General features: G+C 41.5%; 1 protein-coding gene across 3 annotated transcripts; it reads left to right on the forward strand.

Moving 5' to 3' along the window:
- The first annotated feature begins 78 nt into the window (after positions 1 to 78).
- On the forward strand, positions 79 to 21857 carry dync1i2a (dynein, cytoplasmic 1, intermediate chain 2a). 3 transcript variants are annotated; one of them, XM_005723472.1, is made up of 17 exons: positions 79 to 245; positions 1727 to 1838; positions 3791 to 3902; positions 5064 to 5151; positions 6203 to 6292; positions 6616 to 6725; positions 11537 to 11626; positions 11793 to 11955; positions 12047 to 12146; positions 13250 to 13375; positions 15497 to 15643; positions 15728 to 15841; positions 16361 to 16494; positions 17502 to 17646; positions 20206 to 20346; positions 20512 to 20637; positions 20924 to 21857. In XM_005723472.1, the coding sequence occupies exons 2-17, from the start codon at positions 1737 to 1739 to the stop codon at positions 21035 to 21037; spliced, it is 1902 nt and encodes a 633-aa protein (XP_005723529.1). In that variant the 5' UTR covers positions 79 to 245; positions 1727 to 1736; the 3' UTR covers positions 21038 to 21857. The 3 variants fall into 3 exon arrangements, with proteins under 3 accessions (XP_005723529.1, XP_005723530.1, XP_005723531.1); XM_005723473.1 differs by having other exon boundaries at positions 80 to 245; positions 6203 to 6262; XM_005723474.1 differs by lacking the exon at positions 6203 to 6292 and having other exon boundaries at positions 81 to 245.
- Positions 21858 to 21922: the final 65 nt, after the last annotated feature.

Genomic DNA, 21922 nt, shown 5'->3' on the forward strand with positions numbered 1-21922 from the left:
AATTGCGGATACGAGCAGCAGACTTCAGCAATAATGCTCCTGCTGTTAATTCGCTACCAGAGTTGTTGACAGACTCTAAACTCTGCATGCTTGGCATGGCCTGGAAATGACAGCAGCACAGCCACGTCAAGGCGGAGCGGCTCTTTTTGGCTCTACTCGGCACCTGTACTTTGGTCGAGAGCCCGATTGTTTTGGCTCAGTGTTAATTAAAGCCTTTTGGTGACAGGTCCAAAACTTTCTGTAAGGTTAGTTCTCTACACATCACCATCAATATAACCGTAGCTTCACATTGCTGTAAAAGTATGTCTGTGTTCGTAAGCGAACTGTCTTTATTCACCGTGTGGTCAGCGTGACAGCGCTGCAGACCTGAGTCCGGTTAACTGCTGTAGCTAGCTGCTCTAACTAGCTTCTATCAAAGTGATGTATCTCTAGCCGTTATTTTTGGGTTGATCTCTAGGGGGAAATATTCTATTGCTTTGAAGTCAACAAGAAAAATATAAAAAATAATAAATGGAGATAGTAGTGGGTGTTTATTAAGAGAAAAGCGCTGTAATGCCAGTACAGTAGTTAGTAATAACACGGAAGGCTACTGTTAGCAATAGCCGAGGCCCTTGCTGCTTAGCGGGTTTCCCTTAAACTGCAGTGTAACTAATAAACAAAGCATCATAATGCTTTGAGTTCATTGGTACATTAAGCTAATATGAACCGGGAATAACTAATTTACATGGATAACGTAACACCGGGCCGGGTGAGGTTAGCAGGTGTGGGAGGTTGAACGGACTCTAGGGTGGGGCTCTCTGTTAGCTAGCTAATGACAATGACTGGTCAGCCAGTCTTTACATGAAGCGAAGAAATAATACACGGCTAACACATTTAACTCAATTACCCAGGGGGGAGGCTGAAACACTGGTCGGTTTAATTGTGCGGTCAGTGAGAGGTTGGGTCGATACAAGCTGTCTGAAATGTCGTGAGAGGCTCCTGAAGCTGTTATGAGATGCTTGGCTTTCAGTTATGGTATAGGACACCCTGTAAACACAGCGAGACCACTAGGACACTTCTGATGCTTTGATATATAAATAATCTTTGGAAAGTAACAGTTTTTGTATTTTTGCCTGATTATTCAAAACCCAATCGCACGGAGACTTTAATCACAGGACTGAGATGTGTTTGAAGTGCAGATTTTCAGCTTTAATTTGAGGGGTTTAACCAAAGATTTGCATGAACTCTTTCGGAGTTACAGCCGTTTTATTACGGAGTCCTCCCAATTTTCAGAGACTTAGAAGAAACGGGACCAACGGACATAACAGGACTGTTGTTAATTCTTTACAACCAATAACTGCATGACGTCAATACCCCATGGACATCTTCAAATGCTTTGTTTCCTCTCTTGACATGCTCTGCCAGACCTTTACTGCTTGTTTGTGGGTCTCTGTCTTCAGTATCTAAAAAGCATGCTTTATTGGGCTGAGAGCAGGTGACCATTGAACAGTATCCCACTTCTCATTTGCACTGTGAACTTGCTGTCTGATCAGTTTTGCAGCATTTGGCTAAATCTGTGAAACTTGAATTAAAGCTGAAAGCCTGCACTTCAGTCACATATTGAAATGACAAACATTGTGTCTTTGTCCAAATACTTTTTGGCTATAATTTTAGCTGATAAATACTTTATATTTCAGACTAATCTTAATCGACACTTAATATAACAGAGCTGTATCTTTTTATACAGCTTTGGCATCATGTCTGACAAAAGTGAGCTGAAAGCAGAGCTTGAAAGGAAGAAGCAACGCTTAGCACAAATCAGAGAGGAGAAGAGAAGGAAGGAAGAGGAGCGCAAGAAGGTATGCTAACAATGTTTTGTAAATATTTAGTTCACATGCATTTACAATGGTCCACATTAATCGTCAAACTTATTTGGCCATTTGCATATGAAGTTTAGAGTAGGAGAAAGTGGTTAATACACACAACACATCCCAAGGCCCTTGACAAAGAGATAAGGTTCTTTTGAGAAAGGTAGGTGAGAAAGGTATTTATATTAAGATAAGCAACCCTGTTCCTTTAGTGATAATGTTTTTAATTTCTAATCCAAATGTAACCCTGCAGGTATTAATGGTTTCTGCGTTTATATAGATAATAAATTCCACACCATTTGTTTTGAATGGCAAAAGTAAGACAGAAAAGTAAAATGTTTTTCATGGATTGATTTTTCTCAACTGACTGATAGTAAGTAGATTGCATTAACAAGCTCAAGTTGGGCCTAATGTGATAAAACAATATGAGGTGGCTAGTGTACAGTATGCATTTTCTTCTAGCAGAGTAGCTGTGTTTTGGTAGATAGCTATATTGATGCCTTTGTCAGTCTCCCTCTCCAGCCATTCTTGGCTATATTACATAATGTTTTTTGAACTTCTATAATGTAATTGGAATAAAAAAATAATCCGATATTCCACTGTAATTTAAAAGCACATGTAGATCATTTGATTATTTCCTGTTTTGACAGTTTCATACTGTTCTGACAATATAGAACTCTTCTTCTTAATTGATATTTGCATGTTGCTACTTTTAGTGTGATTATTTCCTCCACATCCTTTGAACATATAATCCATCCTATCCATAATAGCTGTATTTCTTTGTGGTATGAAGGCTACAGATTATTGAATGGGAAAGGAAAGTTGTTTTGTTCTCCAGGTTCGTCCTTTAAGGAGGATTTTCCCCAAATTCTCCAGTTTACATGAGTTCTTACTTAGAACATTTACTTCCTGGTCGCAAGGCTTATGTCATGGAGCAAAACCTCTCAGTGAAACACAGATTGGGTGAAAGTAAAACAACACCGTATCATGACTGCAGCTTTATTTTGTAAGATATGTGCTCTTAACCAACCTGTCGCTGTTTTAAGTAAGGGTAAATACACTGTCCCACTGCCCACGTATGCTCAGTGCTACATTTCTGGCTAAGAAGCCAAACACTATGCCATAACAATCTTATCTTGACACATTAAAATACAGTAGCTTTGTGTGCACACGAGGAAAAGCAAACCTCAGACCTTTTCGTCTTGCAATTCGGCCTGGAAATGGTAAAATGACAGACATCAGCAGTGCCTTTCTCCTAAATGATGGAGATGTACAAAATCTAGTTTGCTCTGTGTTCAGACGTATTTAATAGCATCCATCTTTTCGGTTTCTTCTTCTCCAAAATATCTCTCCTAGCATTTGATAGCCTACAAGCCTACAAGCATACACCACTTTATTCTGTTCCTCCAGCTCTTTCTCAATCACACACTGAAGAAAAGTTTAGAATTAAACATCTTGCCCAAAGACCCTTTGACATGTAGGCTGAAGGAGCTCAGGGATCGAGTCACTGACCTTAAAATTAGTGGATCACCTTCTCTCCACAGAGTCACCCCAAATTAATGTTATGTATCCTTGCTGGTGTTCCTGCAGATCAGCTCTTTGCTGCACTTGTCATATCCTTTGGCAGTAATAAGATTCTTGCACAGAGTGCATCATAAAACAATTAAGTACTAATTTTTAATTTAGAGAATGGGCTTCCTCATAGCTGTGAATCACTAAAAAAGTCATAAATCAATATTAATGTGTTGTGTAGTCCTGTGATAGACTGGCAACCTGTCCAGAGTGTACCCCACCTCTCAGTCTATGACAGCTCGGCTTTACCCCACTCTGACACTGAACTGGTTAAGCAGAAGAGACTGGATGCTTTACTGTATTGCCTGAGATCCAGTCAATTTAATATTGTTATCATTGGTGTTTTTATGTTTGTTTGTTTTTATTTCTAGGCGGAACTGAAAGAGGTCGTACTTCCTCAGGATGACTCTGACCTGGAGAAGAAAAGACGTGAAGCTGAGGCTCTTCTACAGAGCGTGGGCATAACCACAGATGTTACAGTTGGTATGTTTTATTTTACATAGAGCTCTATTATGATACCTACTTTTTAACTGTACACCCTTAGGAAAATACATGCATATCTAACTGAGCTCAAACCCCGAGTGCATCGCTGGATAAAAAAATGAATCTAGTTTGCATACATACAGTTGGGTCATTGTACTAGAACTATGTTTTGACATTGGTGTCTAGGTGTTCATGTTCATGGATGAGCAGTGCAGAAATCAGCTTTTTTCATTCCACATCACTCACACCAGAATATTTGGGGTAATAAATAAATGATATAAAATTTCAGTTTCTAAGCACTGGAATCTTCATTAATAGTCATATTAAATCACTTGATTTTGTGCATAAATGCAGCATACTTTGGACTACTTAATAAACATTTCATTCATTTTTGTCTGTAATGGTTGTGCTGACTCCTAAAATTGGATTAACGTTTTAAAAATAAGAAAGAAATGTTATACTTCTCGATGCTGATGGATGCGAGAAAACGCCACCATAATAGTCTCATTTTCATGTGGTGGCCATTACAGTTATTTCGTATCAAATATGCTGGAGTACAGATCTGAAGTAACACAAATGTGTCACTGTTCTTTTGTAGCTTTATATTAGACATTTTCTGAGCTGTGACTATGAAAATTGTGGCAAAACTAAATCCAGTTGCCTGGAAGATGAGGCTAATCATGATATTATTACTATGAGGAGTTTGTGTAAATAGCTTGTCAAACATGAGCCTCACTAGATGATGATGACGATAATAAGTGGAAGGATGGATAAAAATGAAACATTTCCAAAAATATACTAGTATACACACAGTGGTTTTTTAGAGCATGGTCATATTGCTAACAGCAGATGGCAGAAGAGATCCATATAAAAATCTATCAGAGTTTGCAGACGGACCCAAATAAGACATTCAAAACAATCATGGTTGTATTTTTGATACTGCTAGTTTTTAATTGTATTTTTTTGGTCTTGCATATGATTTAATTGATGAAGACAGTACAATTGTGCTGAAATCTCCTTTCCCAACATGGCTTGAGCTTGCAAGAGTTTACGTTTATTATTTAGATTTGTGCATTTTTCTTGCTTTACACAGAGACATTTATATTGTATTGTACTGCTATAAACAGTTTACTGATGATTACTGTCTGTCTGCCTGTGTAGTCCCTCCTCCCATTTCTCCAACTGCCAAATCTGCGGGCACACCGAGTGATGCAGGGAGCCAGGACTCTGATGGAGCTGTGGGACCCAGGTACACACACTGTCTTACAATCTGCACTTGTACAGTACTTGACAAGTGCATAAACAGTGCAGACGTCCCTATTTCAGGGGGGGAAAGGCCAAAACTGTTTCTACCTGAGGAATAATAATCAAATACTTGGTACTTTGTTGATTCTACCTTGCTTTTTACTTCAGCATTCTTTTTAACTGTTATGCTTATATCTGCAATATATGTTTCCAGTGTCTTTGTCACAGCTTAAATTGCAGAACTGTTTTGCAGCAAATTAGTTGTGAAGCATTTTGAAAACAACATAAAGAAGCTTGTCTGTTCTGCTTTCTTATGCTTGGCATTACTTTCAAACTCTATAAACAAAGCTTATAAATACCTGTTAAGCACAATTGCATTAACAGCAGCTGAGTTAAAACATTTTAAAAAGTCCTACATCATTACAGTGAACGATGACGAATTCCTGCCAACTGAGTGCATGTTTATTTCATTTGTGTGCCATCGAATTAGAACAATCCTAAATTAACAATAAAGCAGCAGGCTGCTGTGACGCCTGGGGGACTTCTTAACCCCTAATTAGAGCCCCTTCCCAGTGCTGAAACTCAAGCTCCCCCAGTGTCCCATCAGACCCAGTGAGTTGTTCCCCCTACGTGTTGACTCATTTCCCTCACCAGCATGGCCATTTCCTACACACATGGAGGTCATGTTTTCTCCCTGAGGGTTCTCTCTCTCTCCCCCCCCCCCCCCTGTCGGCACAGCACTCAGTGCTTTGGTGTGACACAGTTCGGCCTGAACATTACACCCTGTGCCATCGCACACAGGGTCTGTGTGCCCATGCATTTTAAGCAGATACATTTTTCCATCTCTGGGTTTATGTAAACAGATTCAAGCTTAATTTGTAATAAAGAAAACTCATTTTTTGAGTGTTTGGATATGCAGAATGATTTTAATTGTGACCTAGGATTCAATCAGCATGTTTGTTATGTGCCATAATGCTAACTTTATTTCCTCTCCTCATTTGTGCTCGCCTGTTTCTCTCTCACTAATGCTGCCTTGTTGCTGTGACACTAACCAGGAATCTGCATTGGGACTCTGACCCGTCCACTCTTCAACTTCACTCTGATTCTGAGCTGGGGTACTGGACACTCTCTTCTCTCCTTTCCTGGTCATTTTCCCTTCTCTCAATCTATGGCATGATTACTTTGTCTTTCAAAGTCATTATTCAGTTAAGACAGATCAGGAAAACCATGTAGGGATGCATGCAGGAATGGTGAGACAAAACCTTTTAATTATTTACATAGTTTTAAAAACTAATATGAAGTCGTTGCAATCCCATAAACGACTAATTTACTCACTTTAATCAGCAAAAGATCCCACTTGCAAGGAGGTGAGAGTGGTTATAGATGTAGCACTGTGTTGTATGTTTTTGTCTTTACTGTCTCTTTCACTGCGATTTTGTGCAAAACTTGAGTTGTCCTTTCCTTTTAGGCGTGTAACTCCAAAACTGGGGATGGCCAAAGTTACACAAGTGGACTTCCCACCACGTGAAATTGTGTCCTACACGAAAGAGACCCAGACCATTACTCAGGCGAAAGAAGGTGACTCATGAAGTGTTATAGGTTAATGTTGAAAAACGCAGTCAAATGTGTGCGCATGTACATAACTGCGTGCCTGCATGGATTATATCATATCATTCTTCTTAACAGGGTCTCTCTGAGAGCAGAAGTGAACAAGTGCAAGAGATTTGATTTTACTGAGATGAAAGAAAAGGAAAAATGAGGCCCAGGAAACATAAGAAGTTAGGGCAGGGATTAGATTCTGACAAGCTCTGCTCCTCTGAACCTTCCAGCCAATGCTGCTTTGGTATAATTAATGAGCAGGATGAGAAAGCTTGTGACAGGAAGGAGAAATGAGATTGGAAGGGAAGATATGAAATGCTGTGCATAGGACGGCTCATTCCCTCTGAAGCGTGTCAATATGTATGTAATTGCTGCAGCAAAGCTTTCATGTGGTTGGACGAAGAGAATATTTGGGTTTTTTACTAAAATTCACATGGTGACCACATGTTCCATCAAATATGCAATATTTTTGGTCATGCTTCTTGTTCTCGGTTGATTTTTCTAATGACTGATGGTGAGTAATATGCTCGACTGAAATCCTGATTAGGATAGTTGTTTTGTACCGTCACTCATAGCCACTATCTTTTTTTCTTTCTTTTTTTTAAGCTGATTTCTCAAATGATTTGCACCAGCTAACATGTGTTTTAAGCATCCCTGAAAGCCTGGTTAGGATTTTAAAAAGTGTACCGAGTGTCGGTTGTGTGGTCTAATCAGGTGACGTGTAGAAAATTCTGAGGTGGCATGCAGCTCGAGTAAGATAAAATTGTGTGATTTTTGTGGAAAACTACAAGCGGAACTAGTGAAGGACGAAGAGCATCCCAGTGTTCCTCATCGCTCTTTACGCTGGACTCTACTGGGCATTGTAAAACCGTGTTAAACAACGATGGTTTCTGCCAGCTGTTCAACACTGGGGCCCCCCTTCCCCTCTCTGCCACTATGTAATCATTTCATCAACTCCCTCGCTTCCCTGTCTTCTCCCTTCACCGAGCAGGCACATAACAAAACACACTCAGTGACATTGTGCATTTTCACACCATCACTTCTGGCACTCGATGAGACGGCATCCCCTTCCCAGCTTGCTCCCCTTGGCGCATTTCTGATGTGTGGGGTGGCGTCAGGCCTGGTTTCTGATTGAGCGATTTATCATGTTGTCAAAAGGAAGCAACGCCGCAGCACTCTCAAGGTCAGCAGGCGGTGGCATTAGAGGGTAGCGGCTGCAATGCCCTGGCTGCTCCAAACTGAGGGTTCCCACAGTGTCAGTGAGACACCTCGGAAAAAGGAGTAAAAGATTTTAAGATCACCTGCCCCATTGGCACAAAGAATGTCCTCTGAGCAGTCCAGGAGAAGCCATCCACATTTTAAAATAGTTGGAAATGAGAATAGTATATCACTCAAGAACAACTGGATACTCGTTTTCTTGGTGTATGAAAAAACTCTTGATACCTGTGCTCGTATAAGGATCACTTCCATTTTTTAAATATTTGATTTCCTTTTCTTATTAATTCTGTTGGGAGTGACCAGGAGGGTCAGTATGTGAGGGAGTAGATCAGAGGGACAGCTCAGACTCAGCATTTTAGCGACATGTGCACAGGAGGCATAGTGGATATGTAGGACAAAGGATGCTGATGATGGAGCTGCCAGGCTGGTGGAAAAGTGGAAGCCCAGAGAGAGGGTTCTTGGATATAGTGAAGGAAGACAAGGATGCAAAGGATAGGGTGAAATAGAGGCAGGTGATCCTCGGTGGGGAGCTCTAAAGAGGGCAGCCGAAGAAGAAAATGTACTGTCTTCTTATAATTAATCCCAGCTTTTGGGAATTAAACAGTGAACAGCACTGTGCAAATGTTTCAAGGCATATTAGCTGTTGAGATTTTTATTCATTACACAGTACCTTCAGGAAAACATCTGTTTGGCTCCCACATGCATATTTCTACATCACAGCCACCCCAAACACACAGCTACACGGCTCTGTCGTCTATGACAACGAGCCATGCAGCTGATCAGGCACCCACAGAGAGCTGATTTCAGCATCGTGGGGTCAGTCTGAGATTACATGAGAAAGCAGTGACACACTGAAGAACAGTGGCGAGCTCTCCGCAAAATGCTTGAGCCAAACTACCTGGCAAAAGCCTAAAAAAAAAAAACAAGTGCACATAGACAAAGTGGAAAGGACATAGAAATTATACAATGTTTTTTTCTGCCTAATAAAAAAACCCACATTATTTTTAAAAGCAATGCCTGCCCCACATTCAGTGCATTGGAGATAAATTTTTTCCATCTGTAGGTAGCTTCAGAAAATTTGTTAGTTTAAGCCATTAGATTGTCGAATATGCCACCGCTGCACGATTCCCAGATTGCACTAGTAGGTAATATGCAGCATCAGTATGCACTCCTCAACAAGAGGCTGTAATTATGGCATAAGATATTGTGGAAGGTTGGAGGTTTGGGAGTACGTGTGGGGTGGAGGGGGAGGGCTGGACTGGTTCGTCTAGTACAGCATTTCAAAAAGGCTCGTCAGGAATATAAGTATGCAGAGCAGTTTAGTAAATCTAATATTTAATTGAATGTGATTGTTTTAATCACGATGAATTCAGAGGCAGGTCAAAACTTTTAATCACAAAAGCCCTTAATGGTCTTCTTGTTTGAAGTGCCACTTGTAATTGTGGTCAGCTTTTATGCACTTGATGATTAGTACCCTTAAATATCTGTTGTATCCTTCTCTCATACAGTAGCTAATCATTTGGAATAAAAAATTGAGAATATTCTCCCCTTTTTTTCTGTGTATGATTTCAGCACCTATGCAATTTGTTTTTTTGTTATTGTTCATGTAATAGGGTTTGCTGATGTTTTTATTTGCTGCACTACTAGATGCAACTACACAATTTGGAAAGGCTTTTTGTACGCTGGTACTAGAAGAGGTCTATTTCAGCATACAAGAAATGTTCAGATGTACGTGTGAATTGGTGGAAATTTGTCTTCTATGGTTTCATTATTGGGCTTCATGTTGCACATGCTGAAGTCACAGCCTTGGTGTGTCTGTGTGTATAGAACGCGGATGCCACCTGCAAGGTCATTTAGTTTTGTAGTTGCTCACCACTGGCCACACGCCATGTTTGCATTAATATATTGTCTATTGAGGAAGACTTGTGATTACTCCCCCACCACCACTACATACAAAAAAAAAGCTTTTATGTCTTAAGTGGTACAAAAGCTGTAATTGGACCTGCTTTGCAGCTTTGAGAGGAGGTGTCAGCGTATGGGACATTGCTGATCCGTGTGAATTCTGTTAAATGCAACCCACCCACCCTTGCTATTCCCCCCCACCCACCCACCCCACACACACGCACATCCCCAGTGGGGTCACCAGGATCACTAGCTTTTCTCCAAATGGCCATTTTGGCTGGCAGGTGCATTATACCCTTTATTTTCAGATTGTCTGTCCGCTCCTAATGCCTGGCAGGTTGATTGCTCTGGCTGCCTCACCAGGGAAAGGGCTGACGAGCACGGCCGGGACTAGCTGAAAGACAGTGATTACTGTTTTCCTTTAAGCCTGATTGAGGCCCTTGAAAGGAAAGATTTTAACCTTCTCCTGTTGGTTGCAGAGTATGGCCGCACATTGAAATGGCTTGTGTCATCAACCCAGTTCTGTAAACTCATCAGTGCACCCGGTAACCTTCATCCCCCAAACCTCCATCTGAGAAAGGGGATAAATCATTTTATGGACAAAGTGACAGATGACATTATCATTTAGATTATCTCAGTAGGAAGGAAACTCTGGCGTGTGGTGCTGTCATCTTAGATTAACTGTAAGGTTCATACAAAGATAAACGCCTGTAGGAACCAGGCGAGTATTTCCACTTTCCTCATGAATCTGTTTTGTCCTTCTGCTATTATTTTTTTAAGCATAGTCTATATAGTGTCTGTAGGAAATGTGTTTGAAAAAGATGTGTTCATCTTCTTTGAGGTAGAGCCGGTGTGCAGTTTGCCAGCTGGTGTGGCCTGTATTTTGTCGTACATTCTCTGAGGTTGAATAGGAGTTGCAGGACCTCCTGCTAGGATGGTAATTGCACAGGCTTGCCGTTCAGGGAGAAGCTTGTCTCGGGGCAGCCATGCGGAAAACCTCTGTGCCATCCCCATGCCACCTCTGAAGAGCACAAGACAATCCCAGCATCACCATCTGCTTTTGCACCATGCCGTCATCTGGCCAGTCCAATGGGACGGGCCTGGGCAGCTGCTCCACAACCTCTGCCCCGTGGCCTAGAAGGGGGCAACCTACTAGTGGGACACAGAGGAAACAGCTACACTGACAGCTAGACTGTCTATTGAATGGTTAGGGTCTCATTAACAGTTGGGAAAGACAGGGGTCCCTATGACAACAAGACACCCGCTGCGCTGTGTCCCTTTAATACAAATGACAAACTTCCCCGCTTTACAGAGGCAAGTTCTTTTTGAAAGGAGACATTGTGCTGACAAACCAAACAAATGCAAGGGAGAGATACAAAATCAGTCTATTGCTGTGCCAGTAATCACTGGGTGGAGCTTTTCTTGAAAGAGAAAAATAATGAATGTGGAAAATGTAGTGACCAAAAGGTATGAAATGTCTGTGTTTGGAAGCATACTCATTCATTTTGTTAAAGTTGTTTATTTGTTGTTTGATTTTTATACCTTTTAGCATTTGAAAGATTCAGAGGAAATGATGATCATAAACATACTCGTTTACTACTTCTTACACAGGTTATGTTGATTGAGAGTTGTTTTCTAATGTTTAATACGGGTATCTTTTTCATCAACAGAGGAAGAAGAAGAGGAAGAAAGTGCTCCACCTCAGCAAGTAGTTGAGACTCAAGCTGAGAAAGAGGACCAGAAAAAGGAGGAGGAGGAAGGTACTGCAGAAATGATAATTGAGATTCTCTGCTGAAACTGAGGCAGTTTAGTTAACACTTAAAATAGATTATCTATATAATTGAGGGGATCAGATTGCATAAAATAATGGCTACTAGCACCAGGGATCTTCACGACATTTCACTGTGTTTTTGTTTCTGCATTTAGCACCCCCTCACGAGCTGACAGAGGAGGAAAAACTCCAGATCCTGCACTCGGAGGAGTTTGCAGATTTCTTCGACCACAGCACTCGCATTATCGAGCGGGCTCTATCCGAGCACGTGGACCTCTTCTTTGACTACAGCGGCCGTGACCTTGAAGAGAAAGAGGGGTAATTCTTGGGCAGCTAGTGTTTTTAAAACTTGTAATTGGTTTTTGAAGAAGTGCTTTTTATTGATTTTTGGTGCTTTGTTTTTCTGCAGTGAAATCCAGGCCGGGGCAAAGCTCTCGCTTAACAGGCAGTTCGTGGATGAGCGCTGGTCCAAACATCGTGTTGTCACCTGCCTGGACTGGTCACCCCAGGTCATTTTTCTTAACAAAGTTTTCATGGTGAAGCCAACTAGAGCCTGGCTGATAGTGGATTTTTTGTGGTTTACATATATAAACAGACGTTGTGTTTGCAGTCATATTGAAATCATTAAGTATTAACTTTCACAAACACGTTGGCCACTCACCATTGAAGCTACTGCTTGATTATGCTCAGTTTTGATCCATACTTTGGTGTTCTGCAGACAGTATAATAAAAAACCCTTAAAGATTTTCATATATGGTCAGTATTGGCCGACAGGTATTAAAAGTTTGGCCCTAAAACCAGCATTTTAACACATTTTCTCAGAGAGACAGTCATGGATCATCTGCTAATCCTAATCCTTGTGTCTTTGTGCTGGAATTCTGCTAAGAGCATAATTGTTTTGTAATTGCCTGTTTAAACGACTTAGATTTGCGCAGCCATAATGCTTTATGATTACATAGCTTGAGTTTGACAGCATGTTCTTTCAGCCTCAGCTCCCTCAGGAAAAGTAAGTTACGTCCCATACAAATTGTCACTTAGTCGGAGGCCGTAATGATTTGTTTCCTCTGGTGTCTAAGGTCATTTAATGCATTATTGTGCAATGACTTGTGACAGTGATTGAACACCAACTCTTTGTTCACTGTATTTTCTTGCTCAGAGCAGTATCCACACCCTTGTGATGTAAAGCGATGCATCCACTGTACTTAAATTTAAGTATTAAAAGCAGCAGAGGTTAATCGTTTGTCAACATCTGGATAGTGTTTCTGCAGTCTGTGCTTTTTGAAATGCACTGGGATGGGTTTGTGTTTTATGAGATCCTTACTGAGCTGCTGAGTCTGCTTCCGTGTTCTTTTGAGCCCTTGCAGAACTGTAGCTTTTAGTAAAAATTATGCAAAGGAATAAAAACATCATTTACCAACGTTCTTCGGGGGGTAGGGTGAGTTAAATGAGCCATAAATCTTGGAGGAAAGGGTTAGTCATTCTCGAAGGCATTCAGCAGCAGCACTCGGGGCAGGCAAAGCTTTTCCACTTGGAGCCAAGCCTGGGGGGCATGTCTGCCTGCCTCCCTCCGACATTCATTCAGTCTGATTTTTTTTTTTTGGTCTGTCTCCAGTATCCTGAACTGCTGGTTGCTTCATACAACAACAATGAGGATGCTCCTCATGAGCCAGACGGTGTGGCTTTGGTGTGGAACATGAAGTACAAGAAAACTACACCGGAGTACGTCTTCCACTGTCAGGTACTAAAAGCAACTTTAACTTTCCTGTCCTTTTACTAACATAACCCAGCACCCTCACGGATGGCTTCTTCCATGACAAACATGGAACACGGCCAGCCATCCTGTCAGGCTCCCTGCCTCCTCCTCTGCTCCCATACCCCCCCTACCCTCATCCACATTGTGAGTTCACAGTACTGGCATCCACCTCCACCACATCTATGCACAAACACATGTTCATGAGGCGCCTGAGAAGACCTGTGGAGTCGGATGGAATCTGAGCACCACAGCAGGATTAAGCGTGTGGGGCAGGGCTGGTTATCATGTGCATCTAAACAAGGGCCCTGTGTTCAGACAAGCTAGCTGGGAGACCAGTTGAGCTCCTCCGCTCTGCCCAGCCTTATTACAATGCTTGCCCTGAGGCTCCTTCACCAAGACAAGTTGAGTAGAACCACATGTTTTGGCCTCCATAGCGGATGTAAATGGAGGCGTGTTGCTCAGATGAGTAAAACTGAACAGAAGTGTTAACATAGTTTTCTTTTTGCCTCCAAGTCAGTTTATCTATGCATTAAAAGTTTTGCCAGGGTGACTTTCTGGGGAAAAAAATGTTATAGGTGGGGTGATGAGTGTGTGTAGTCCACCTAAACCATAATCCAAAAATATATACTGATCTTATCGGCCAGCCTTGAGGTCTGTTTATTTACACTGTGAGAACTGAGGCTCGAGTTATGCAAGATGTGTTTAGTTGTACTTTAATAAAGAGGGAACATGCAAGCTGACGCAGAAGAAGGAAAAAGCTGCAGATTGAAGTCTGTGTTTTCCATGTCCATATTATTGCATCTTTGGAGATTTTAAGTGCTACTGATGCAAATCTTTGCAGTTTTTTACAGCCCCACATAGGTTTGACTTGTGGTTGAGAACATCAGTGGGAAATGGGAGTTATGGTGACTTTAATTTGTATTTCTATTTCAGCAAATAAATCGCTTGAAATAATTACATTTGCTCTCAATAAAAATCAGTTTTTTAGCTAAAACAGCTCAAAAAATGTTTGTGTGGAAGAATTCAAAATTAGCAGCAGTGCAAAAATCAACTAGTAGCATAAAATCTCAGCATGCTTGCTGTGCCCTCTTCACGTTGCAGGGCTCGTTACTTCCATTTTCTTTTCAGCTCGTCAGTTTTGGGATAGTTTCCTTGAAACGACAAGTGGCATGATGTCCTCACTGCTGTAGATTTCCATTGGCTTGTTACTCTATGAAAACTCTTTCCCTTCTCATCACTCGCTCCACAGTGCGGTTACCTAACCTCAAATAATGAGCTATTTTTTCCTCTTTTGGGGTCATTTGGTGCCCTTGGTCAATAGTGTCACTGTTTTCTGAAATAACAGTAGTGTTGCCGCTTGTTATCTTGGAAAGTGGTTGACTGTTTAGACTTATTTTTTAAGCGAAAGAGGCAAATTAAGACTGGGCTAAAATTAATAACATTAGCTACACAGTGGTGCAGCGGTTAGCATCATCGCCTCACAGCAGGAAAGTCCTGAGTTTAAATCTACAAGCTGACCAGACGCCATGATCAGCTCTTCCTGTATGTGCATGGCTTCCATCCAGGTATTCCAGCTTTGTTCCACAGCCCTGAGACATATTTGATAGATTAATTGGTAATTCTAATTGGAGAATTGCTGTCTGTCTCTCTGGTACCCTGCTTTTTATCCCACGACAGTTCGGAAAGTCTCCAGCCCGCCTCCACAAGTTGAAACTGGATAAATGGTTAGGAAATTGCAATGGGGAAAAAATTGAATACATTAAAAAAAAATGTTATACTTCATATGTAGCACTTCTCTTAAAGTTACAAACTGCTTCTCAGAATAAAACATTTTATAAAATTAAAAAAAAAATTATAAAGATGTTCTGATAAGAGTATTTCAGGTAAACTCTTCAGTAGTGATGTGACTCCAGTTGGACTGCTCCACGCTTTAGAGGCTACGTTGGCAAAAGCCCGGTCACCTTAGTTTAACAGCCGATCCCTCAACATTCACGGTATCTTTGTAAACTGTCTCTGAGCTTCCATTGTTAGCTGCGGCTGTCTCAATATAAATCTCTATTTCATTTTTCCTTGCCCAACCCTTCTTGCACCCTTTCATTGTGACAGTCTGCTGTTATGTCAGCGGCGTTTGCCAAGTTCCACCCCAACGTTGTGGTGGGAGGCACCTACTCGGGGCAGATTGTGCTGTGGGACAACAGGAGCAACAAGAGGACCCCTGTGCAGAGGACTCCCCTGTCAGCAGCAGCACATACGGTATAGTAAAGGTCTGACACAGTGGGCGTATGCTTCATTTATATTTAGCTAAAAGGTAAAATTTCCCCGTCACTGTCTTCGCAGCACCCGGTATATTGCGTGAATGTGGTCGGCACCCAGAATGCCCACAACCTCATCAGCATCTCTACTGATGGCAAGATGTGCTCCTGGAGTCTGGACATGCTCTCTCAGCCTCAGGTAACATCTAATACAGGGCAGACGCTGAATGTGTGCTCTGCTGTAAAGAAGTTAAAGTATTAACCATAAAAATAAGTTTTTATAATGATAATGCATCAGACTTTAGCAAAGACAATATATTTTCTGTTGTTTTCCTCTCTTTTTCTTCTTTCTCATCGCCCACATGCTTCCTGTCCTTTGCATTCGTGCTACATGTCAGACATTTTGGCTGGACTCTTTCCTTTTCACATTCCAGTTTGGTATTTCCTTCGACTTTACTCTTATTTTTTTCTGCAGCTCATTTTTCACTTTGAAGGAAATGATTCTTGCTAGCTGTGTCATTTCATCTCTGCTGCCAAGCCCTCGCTGTCAAACTGATTTTTTTTTTATTTTTATATAAAGCACTAGTCGAATTTAGATTACACATTAATAAACTGTCGGGTGATTTTTATAGGTTTTGCTTGGCAGAGTGTGTGTTAACTTAAAGCCTGGGCGGGGAGCTTGTTATAGATGTTGTTCCATGTTTCCTCCCCTCCACAGGACAGCATGGAGCTGGTGTTCAAGCAGTCCAAAGCTGTAGCTGTCACCTCTATGTCTTTCCCTCTTGGAGATGTCAACAATTTCGTAGTGGGCAGCGAGGACGGCTCAGTCTACATGTCATGTCGTCATGGAAGGTGCGTTCATAAGCAACCGCAGTCCCACCGTGTCGCCTCCCGAACACCAGCAGGAAACTGAGGCGACTTGTAAGGCCCACCTAGACCCGTGTGTCAAATAAATATAGCCCACTCACTTCCCAGTGCAACGCAAATCCAACACTTGATCTCCTGCTGTTTGAGGTTTCACTCCTGCCCAGTCATCCTGTTTTTCTTTTCCGCTTGTCAGTTGTGTTTGTAAAGGTCGTTCAACATAAACAGGGCACACATGCAGGGGAAACAAATCATTTTTTCCCCCCCTGTTCTTTTATTTTTATTTAATTTTTTTCCCTCAGTATGTTTCTCTGGGTGAGAGAGTTTGTTTACAGTCGGTCATCCCTGGGAGAATTAAAACTGCACTTCATCCCACAATGTTCTCATTTAGGAGACTGGGGATCTTCATCTAGGATGGTCCTCGGCAGAGAAATGTGGCTTAAATCAGAGCTGCCAGTGAGCAGCGTGTCAGCCTCGCACCAAATGTCCTGTAGTATGCCTGGAGACCACAGAGAGGTGATAGCTGCGAGGTTTTGCACTGCAGAATCACCTCTGTAATCGGGGGAATAATTTTCCACATCATTTACAATGGTATGATACTCTCATCGCAGTTAATAATGCATAAGCATCACTCATGCTGAGTATTTACCTCTCTACATTAATTATCAGAGTCTCAGTTGGGTAACAGCTCTGCAACATGTGGTTGAAGGGATGCAGTCACTTTTGCCTCCCTGCTGGTAATTACATGATACAAGTAAATGATTACTGTGAATACGTCCAGCAGAGGTCCATCTGTGCCTGTCGCTTACTTACCTGCTTAATGCATTGCGTAAATGGTAACAACCAGCAGTTTTGTGCATTTTTGTTGTTTCTTTTTTTCTAAAGTTTCTACAGTGCACATAAATGTGTATTCAGACATTAGATCTGAAGGTAAAATTGAATTCTTTGTGGTCAGTTTAAGCATATTTACCCATATTTATCTGTGTGCTCCACAGCAAAGCAGGCATTAGCGAGATGTTTGAGGGACACCACGGCCCCATCACGGGGCTCCACTGCCACACAGCTGCTGGGCCACTGGACTTCTCTCACCTGTTTGTTACCTCGTCTTTCGACTGGACTGTCAAGCTGTGGAGCACCAAGGTATGACTTGAGCTCTAGGATGTATTTTAAAGGCCATGATTCATTTATTTGGCCCATCTCTGCATAGGGAAAAGTTTCCTCCCTTTCTGTGCCTCTCTGGGCTTCACTATAATCCAGTTATTGTTCACTTTCAGCCGTAAGGTGGGACTAATGATTCTTTTAAGGTTGATTTTTAAGTCACAGACTTCTGTTAAAAGGCTATTGATTGAATTTGTAGACAGATGTCCTGATACAGCAGTCAATACCAGACTCCGTTTAGCCAAAATAATTAATTTTTTCACCTCCTATTTGCCACAGTTTGGTTTCCACAGCAACAGGTCGGCTCAGACTGTTAGGCTCTAATGTTTATTTTAAAAATGTTTATATAAAAATGGATTACTTTTTTTTTTTTTTATCTGTAGTTGTTGTGGTAAATGAGAGTTGTTACCCTGCATTTTTACATATAGGATTTTTTTTTTAAAAAACCATTTGATATAATGCATTAGTGGTGGCAGTGGAAAATTTTCACTTTTGACATCTTGACTGTACATCACAATGAATAATACAGAACACTCTTGAACTGAACTCGGGAGACTGAAAAAAATAAGAGACAATGAGAGAAAAGGGCATGTAATGAAAATTCATAAGAAGTGTTGTCAAAGTGAAAGTCTCACCTGCCTGCGCTCTGTTGTCTTTATTTGGCAATGAATAGACACATACACGGCCACCTCCTCTAGCTCTTTTGGGAGACAGCCTCTTTTCATCTGGCCCCTTCGTGCATCGCCGGCTTATAGACGTGGATGGGGTTTGTGATCCCAGAAGCTCGGTTGTCAGCGGCAGCCTTCCCCAGTGGGGTCCCCTGGGGCAATTTCAGCGTTAAGTGAGGGGCCAGATGAAGAGTGATTCAGAAACCCCCGTTGAAGAGAACAGGAACGATATGATGCCCTGCCCAAGCGAGGGTTACTGGGGCCCCACTGTGGAGCAACACCCAGGGATGGGGAGGCTCAATGGCGAGTGTTTGGTGGCTGGGACTTAGCGAACCTCCTCTGGGCCCCACTCTCCTGTGCAGTCAGCTCCCAGAGGGCCAGTTTAAGCCAGGCAAACTGTAAAAGCTCTGTTCTGACATAACAGGCTGTCCCCATTGCATCCCATCCCAAAGCAAGTCTTTTTCATCCATTTGCAGCAGTTACAGAATTCCCGATGGCTTTTTTTTTTTTTGTTCTGTAGACATTTCACCTCCCACACTGGACACTTCTTACAAACCATACGGTCATTCTGTTCCCACAACAGATGAGTGGGTTTGAGATCCAGCGATTCTGCCCAGCCGTTCCATTACAGACTGGGATATCAGCTGACTGCTTTTATTTTTATACTCTATGATTAAAAAGAGCACATCGCAGAGAGGCGGCCTTTCACGTTCCCTCCATCAGTTTGACAAATGATTATCTTTTTGTTTGTTCTACGTCTGTCAAATTTTCTTCTTTGTCTCCTCAAATTTGGATCCCTCTGCACTTTTTTGCCGCTCTTGTTTTCTTTCGCCCATCTTAATCTTTCCCTTGTGTTCAGTAACTCTGTCTAGAAGCCCACCATCCTGGTGTCATCACTTCAGTGTCGAGGTAGAATCGGGTGTTTTGTGGGTGCCCTTGAGGCTTGTGAGACTTTTGTTTTTCAAACTAGAGACTGCGTCTCTTCTTGGTCTGTTATGGGAGAGCGTCTCAGTCTTGTTGATTTTATTCTGGTTAGAGGTTTGTGCTATTCTTTGAGTCGAATAGAACAGATGATTGAAATCTGTTCACTGCAAATCTAATCATGAAATAACTTTTTTGTTTTGTTTTTCTTGGAAAAATTTTACTCTGATTTTATTTATTTTTTCTTCCCCCCCCCAAATTTAAAGACTACAATGAACCCACAGAGGCTGATGTTCCAGATACTCAAGTAGCCAAATTTATTACTTCTTTAATCAGCACAACAGTTTTCAGCTGTGCTAACATAATTGGAAAGGGCTTTTTTCTAATGATCAATTAGCCTTTTAACATGATAAAGCTGCATTAGGTAACACAGTGTCCCATTAGGAAAAACATAGATGATGGTCGCTGGAATTGGGCCTGCATACATATTCCATTACAAATCATAAATTACTTCTGATTGATTTCATTAATCATTAATTGTCATTTACAACATTTCTAAGTGACCTTTAAGCATTTTTTTTAGCAGTATTGTAAATGGACTGGTTCTTATAGAGCACTTTTCTACTTGAGCACTCAAACTCACCCATTCACACAAGCACTTTTTAAAATTCACACTCTAATGGACTCATTGCAGAGCAACTTGGGGTTCAGTGTCTTATTGTGTGTCCTGTATGAACATAACCATACACTTCTTTTGAAACACAAACCTTTGTAATGTTTGATCTTTCACACTGCAGTTTGTGATAATGTTGAGTGGCTTTGCTAAGTAACATAAGACAGTGCGTTTTAACAGTTTAAAACATCACTGAGTTGCATTAGTGTGTAGATGGATATTTATACATTTAAAACTGGAAACCTTTTTGAATGAAGCTGTTTTTTTCCCCCCCTGCAGAACAATAAGCCGCTGTACTCATTCGAGGATAACTCGGATTACGTGTATGATGTCATGTGGTCCCCGACTCACCCTGCTCTGTTTGCTTGCGTGGACGGAGTCGGTCATCTCGACCTGTGGAACCTCAACAATGACACAGAGGTAATATTAATAGACATTTCTCAGAAGAGCAGCTGTGTGCTGTTACCAACTTTACTGTAGACGAGATACTCATATCTTGATTTTGACCTTTTTAACCATATCAGATCCTGTGCCTTCACATGGTTTAGCGTGCAAGTACACTCCTGATTGCTGTTATTGTTTCAGGTCCCCACCGCCAGCGTCACAGTGCAGGGTAACCCAGCCCTGAACAGGGTCAGATGGGCTCATTCTGGCAAAGAAATCGCTGTGGGAGACTCTGATGGACAAGTCCTTGTCTATGATGTTGGAGAGGTGAGCAAGCATGAGTCAGCCTTTCAGTTTCTGACTGTACCTTTAAAAACAAAAACAAAAAAAACAATTTGGATTTTGCAAAAAAGAGTCAGCCTCTCACCTGCTACAATGTGTAATTTAGTAATGAGGGATTAATTGTAAAGCATTTACCTTATAGAGATTTTAGAAGAGCATCTTAAGGACTAATTTGTGCATTTTAGGTCTGCTCTTTGTGAGTAAAAAAATGCACAGAGCATAACCTGTCTGCGTTTGAAATTCACGCCTCTGTCATGTTCCTCCCCCACAGCAAATTGCGGTACCGCGAAATGACGAATGGACCCGTTTTGTTCGCACACTGGCAGAAATCAACGAGAACAGGGATGACGCAGAGGAGCTTGCAGCTCAGCGTCTGGCCGCATGAGCTTATCTCCCTGGACGAGGCATTTAAGGGACCAGTCATGTGCTCGTTAATGTCAGACCTGTTTTGATAGATGGAAAAGATGAAGTTTGTATCAGAAAGAAGTACGGATATCGCTTGGTTTCCAACGCTCCTCTTATTTAGACAATTGCCTTCTTAGTTCGCTGCACCGTGGTCAGTCTTCCTCTGAATAAGCCAAGCGACAGGGCTACGAACCTCAGACACTAACCCAAAGCCATATTCACAAAACAGTCATCTTTTCTTCAACCAGATGCCTTAAAGTTTAATTTAAATCTTGATTGTCACGTCTTTACCCACCATTATTTACAGCATGGCAGCCTTAATTATGAGTTAAGTCGGTGCTCCACTTTCAACATATTCAGGAAAATCAGTAAGAGCTGTTCTCCATTTCCACCAAAGTTGTAGTAAAGCAATCACATCTCTAAACACCCAGGAATGTAAACATCTCATAGCTGTAGCCCACGTCGCCATCTCTGTTCTTTTAGACTGGATAACATAAACACGTGTTTGTAAAATAGTGAAATGTCAAAGTCTTTCTACCAAGATGTTGTTTTATACTGCACTTCTTGCCTCTTAATCAGCGCAGCTCAAGTTGGATCCGGGATGGTTGGAATATCACCCCAGCATGTTGAATAGGGTGATTATGTATGCTGTAACTGCTCGGTGATTTCCACGTTTGTCATGTACAGTGATGGGCTCTGAATAGAGATTGGTGTCAAAACAGAGAATGTACATTTCACAATAGAAATCAACAGTTTGAATGATTTATTTCAGTAAAATACAATAAATACATTTAAATTATTTCCCAAGTCCCCTGGTCGTGATTTCAAAATAAATACTTTGGAAAATATCTGTACATCCTCATGT

This window comes from Pundamilia nyererei, unplaced genomic scaffold (assembly GCF_000239375.1).
Source record: "Pundamilia nyererei isolate P.nyererei 1_Seehausen unplaced genomic scaffold, PunNye1.0 scaffold00009, whole genome shotgun sequence".
NCBI classification, from domain to species: domain Eukaryota; kingdom Metazoa; phylum Chordata; class Actinopteri; order Cichliformes; family Cichlidae; genus Pundamilia; species Pundamilia nyererei.

What these genes read in the sequence shown, in the direction of transcription:
- dync1i2a (XM_005723472.1), top strand. Translation starts at nt 1,737, where the DNA reads ATGTCTGACAAAAGTGAGCTGAAAGCAGAGCTTGAAAGGAAGAAGCAA. An exon ending in CATTACTCAGGCGAAAGAAG is followed by an intron (nt 6,726 to 11,536) that starts GTGACTCATGAA and finishes TTTCATCAACAG; the next exon opens with AGGAAGAAGAAGAGGAAGAA. An exon ending in ACCTCAACAATGACACAGAG is followed by an intron (nt 20,347 to 20,511) that starts GTAATATTAATA and finishes TTATTGTTTCAG; the next exon opens with GTCCCCACCGCCAGCGTCAC.